The following is a 4,234-nucleotide window of genomic DNA, read 5'->3' on the forward strand; positions in this document are numbered from 1 at the left end:
AAAAGTACTACTATATTCACAAAGAAGCCTCATCTTTAATTAATTTCCATGTATGAGGGAATGAATGTGGTATCGAAATAATTACTCCAAATACGCATTTCATTAGATGGACCCGTTTAATTCGCTGATTCGAGTTAAGATGTAAATTTATGTGAGAATTTTTTACCATAACAAAAATATTAGATGTGATTGTTTTTTAGAACCATTTACTGTAGCAAAACTCAAATTGGTAAAATAAACGAGACTTATATAACACGTTTAAAGCTAGTTAATAATTAGCCAATGCACTTTCTTAGGAAAATTACTAACTAACATTGTGTCAGTCAGAAGTACTGTATGAGAATTATTGAATGTAAATTATAGTGGAATCTGATAAAAATCTAATCTCGATACATGATTTTTTTTAAACAAATTATAACGGCATATCCAGTTTTTTCTTTTTATTTATTGGATGGAGAATTAAAAAGCTGGTTAGTAATTAGTTAGTGTACTTTTATAGTTAAAAAGCTTCAAAATATTATATCAAAATTTGTATGAGAATTAAATAACTTGTCTAAATATAATGAATCTGATTAAAAATCAAACCGTTTATGGCTTTGATTTTTTTCTGGTCTGCAACATATTTATTTTAATAAAGGCCCGTTTGGTATCATTTAATTTTATTTACATAACTTCTCGTTTGTTTAAACAATAAGAGTGAAAAATCAAAATCTTTAAATTGTGGAAGATAACATAAATTAATGGTATATATATATTAATTTATTTTTATTTCGATTTGTTGAACGGAGAATCCGTTTAAGGTATTAGATATCATGGCCTTATGATTCCCTTCATTCTGGATTGATGTTGATAGAAAGTACTTTGACTGGTCTAATTCTAAGTCTCTCTCTTTCTCTCTCTATTTATTTATTATATTATATCCACGACTAAGGAATACTTGAGTAAAGTAGCTATACTCTCTTTGGCTTTATCCCATCCCCGGCGGGCTAATTCATATCCGCAATAATATTGTACTATACAAACGATACGACCAATAATCCCATTTCAGAAAATTCCATTCCTGGGTTGATTAGTATAAAAAGCCAAGAGCAAGTGGAGAAACTCTAATTGGGTTTTCACTCTACTATTAAAAGGTGTAGTTTTAAACTTTGAGCTCTTCAAAATCTTTATTGCCTTCTTTTCTACAATTTCACTTTCGCAATTGGCTCTTTTTTCCCAAACACTCTAAAAAAACAACCTCGTACGGATAATTAGTTGTGTCAAACAACTCTTCTATTCTCGAACACAAATTTGAACGAAACAGCTATGCATAGCATTACAAAGAGGGTTTGTCATCCAAACAACAATATTGAAGAAGAAACCGAGCTGAGAAGAGGGCCATGGACTCTTGAAGAGGACACTCTGCTCATACATTACATTGCTCGCCACGGTGAAGGCCATTGGAATTTATTGGCTAAACGTGCAGGTACAAATAACATATATATATATATATATTATTTATTTCTGATATCAGTTATCTTCTCTCATCATTCATTAAAAAAAAATCTAGACTGCTTATATAATCAATTTCACTTTTGATTTTGATTCTCAATTTATCTATTATATATTTTCAGGGCTGAAGAGAACTGGGAAAAGTTGCAGATTGAGATGGTTGAACTACTTGAAACCTGACATTAAGCGTGGTAACCTCACTCCGCAAGAACAGCTTTTGATCCTTGAACTTCATTCCAAGTGGGGTAACAGGTTATTATTACCTAATATTCTCATCTTCATTTTGGTATATATATATATATATATATATATATATATATATATATTTGTTTTTTTTTTTGTATAATATATAATAACTTTTTTTTTTTTTTTGGTTTCTGGGGTTGTGTTTAGATGGTCAAAAATTGCCCAACATCTACCGGGAAGAACAGACAATGAGATAAAGAACTATTGGAGAACAAGGGTCCAAAAACAGGCACGTCAACTGAATATTGAGTCCAACAGCAAGAGATTTCTAGAGGCAGTTAGGTGTTTTTGGATGCCAAGATTGCTACAAAAGATGGAACAAACTTCTAATTCTAGTACTTCTACTAATTCTTCTCCTTCAACTTTGACAACAATAATCCCAAGTGCCCAAGACTGTGAATTAGTTCCTAATGATTTTGTACCTCCAAATTCCACTACCTTTCCTGCTCTATCAGATTCATCGTCAATTCTGCCAAACAAGCCAATACCCGGTTCAAATCATTCCAATGGGTGTCTGAATTATGCCTTCACAAACCAGAATATTCTCTCCACGGATTCCATCATCACCTCGCTCTTCCCGCAAGTTGAAGAACACCCGAAAACGTATACTTTTTCCAATGGCATTGAGAAAACAGATCCGATTAGTGGTTTGGATCATGAGAGTAATTCTTCTGTTCATTATGTGGACAGCAGTAGCTATGGATTTGAAGGTCTAAATCTGGACTCCATTTTGGAGTTTGAAGCTTTTGACGTTTCGGGGCTCAATTGCCATGTGGCGGAAAGCGATTGGGCGCTAGGCGACATGGCGGCAGATGCTTTATGGAACATGGGAGAAATGTGACCCTTAAAAGAAAAGTTTAAAGCTATGTATGACTAAATAAATGAGCATCTAGGGGAGGGTCTTTCTATTATATATGAGATGAACACACCAAACAGATCACGATGATGAAAGATATAAATAGTGATCCTTTATAGGCTACTATTAGTATACTATATAAATATGCCACGTAAGCACATTTTGGTTTTCCCTAGAAGAATATGGTATCTAGTGAGTGATTTTGTATTTGAGTACATGAGGTTGGCAGTTGCTGTACATATATGATATATGTTTGGAGAAAATGTGTTGTTTTATTAATTAATATAATTTTTTTGTATTTTTCTTTTTTGTTGAAAAAGTGTTGTTTTAGGCCCCGTTCATTTTACCGATTCGAGTTTAGAATTCGAGTTTTATTATAGTAAAAAGCTCTCAAAAACAGTTACATCTAAATTTTTTACTACAGTAAAAAACTCTCACATAAAATTATATCTTAACTCAAATTAAAAACTTGAATCATCAAACTAAACGTGCCTTAATACCATTGATACATTGGTTATGTAACATTTTTTTACCAGTGCAGTTTTCAGTTTGAGAGTGAAACAAATGGGAGTACTTTCTTCAAGTAGATACAATTATTGGTTGATTGAATTGAAATGAAAATGTGCAGTCAATTCCACGAAATGATGGGAGTGGAAATGACAACTGAGTGGGGGAAAGGTGGAGTCACATCTTAGTTGTGGATACGCATAGAATTTATTATATGCATGTTTTATGTGAAAGATGGGCTAGATGGGGTACGGAAAGGGAGGGGCCAGTTCAAAATGCTACTCTATGTTATCTACTACTATTGTCTCAGATATTTCTAGCCTTTGAAAACAATCAAATATGGCTCAATGAGAGAAATTCAAGTACATCTAAAGATAAAGCGTAAAAGCTGGTATGGAAGACCTACTAGGAGCAGTGCACAATTCCAAACATTAAGGGTTTATTTGGTATGAGAGTTAAATTAAGGTGATTTTAATTTTAATTTTAAATTAGAATTATGAATAATGATTTTGGGTCTAAATCATTATTCTGAAGCCAGAATCAGAATCAAGAGTTTAAACCACCTAAAACTAAGGGGGTAGTTTTAGAATTAGAAGTGATTCATTATTTAAAACATTACATCAGAGTTCAAATCTTTAATCATAATCATCCAAACTAAACATTGATTCCTGATGAGTTAAATCAGAACCACTTTTTACTTTTTGTAAACAAATACTTATTTGAACCAGAATCATAATTCTGGGTTCAGAACCCTTGTACCAAACAATGCCTAAATCGTATTAGATTTATGTATACAGAGGACCCAAACAAATGTATCTAATGAAAATATATCTTCTATACAAAATGATATCTAATGAACATCGTTTAGAAATATTGAGAAAAATACATGTATGTGTTGTCCTACATAGAAAGTGGATGAGAATGTGAAGTGATTTATATACATAGAAGGACCCAAGACCTACTAAGTTAACCTTTCGGGTCAAGTTGGACTCTTGAAGTGTGTTGGGTCAGTTTCGCATATGGTGTCTCCCCAACAAGAAATTTTTGCAACCTCGGTTATTTTCACTTTTGTGCCATGGAGAATTAGTGTTGTCCTACTTTGGCCCTTAACACTTAAAATGGCACAAATTTAGC

The 4,234-nt window shown here is 32.6% G+C and overlaps 1 protein-coding gene across 1 annotated transcript; it reads left to right on the forward strand.

Moving 5' to 3' along the window:
- Positions 1-1,041: 1,041 nt before the first annotated feature.
- On the forward strand, positions 1,042-2,856 carry LOC21398536 (transcription factor MYB62). The gene is made up of 3 exons (XM_010100949.2): positions 1,042-1,465; positions 1,614-1,743; positions 1,885-2,856. Exons 1-3 carry the CDS (start codon positions 1,306-1,308, stop codon positions 2,576-2,578), a joined length of 984 nt encoding a protein of 327 aa, XP_010099251.1. The 5' UTR covers positions 1,042-1,305; the 3' UTR covers positions 2,579-2,856.
- The last annotated feature ends 1,378 nt before the right edge of the window (positions 2,857-4,234 follow it).

The sequence above is a fragment of the Morus notabilis genome, unplaced genomic scaffold (assembly GCF_000414095.1).
Source record: "Morus notabilis unplaced genomic scaffold, ASM41409v2 Scaffold20, whole genome shotgun sequence".
Classification (NCBI taxonomy): domain Eukaryota; kingdom Viridiplantae; phylum Streptophyta; class Magnoliopsida; order Rosales; family Moraceae; genus Morus; species Morus notabilis.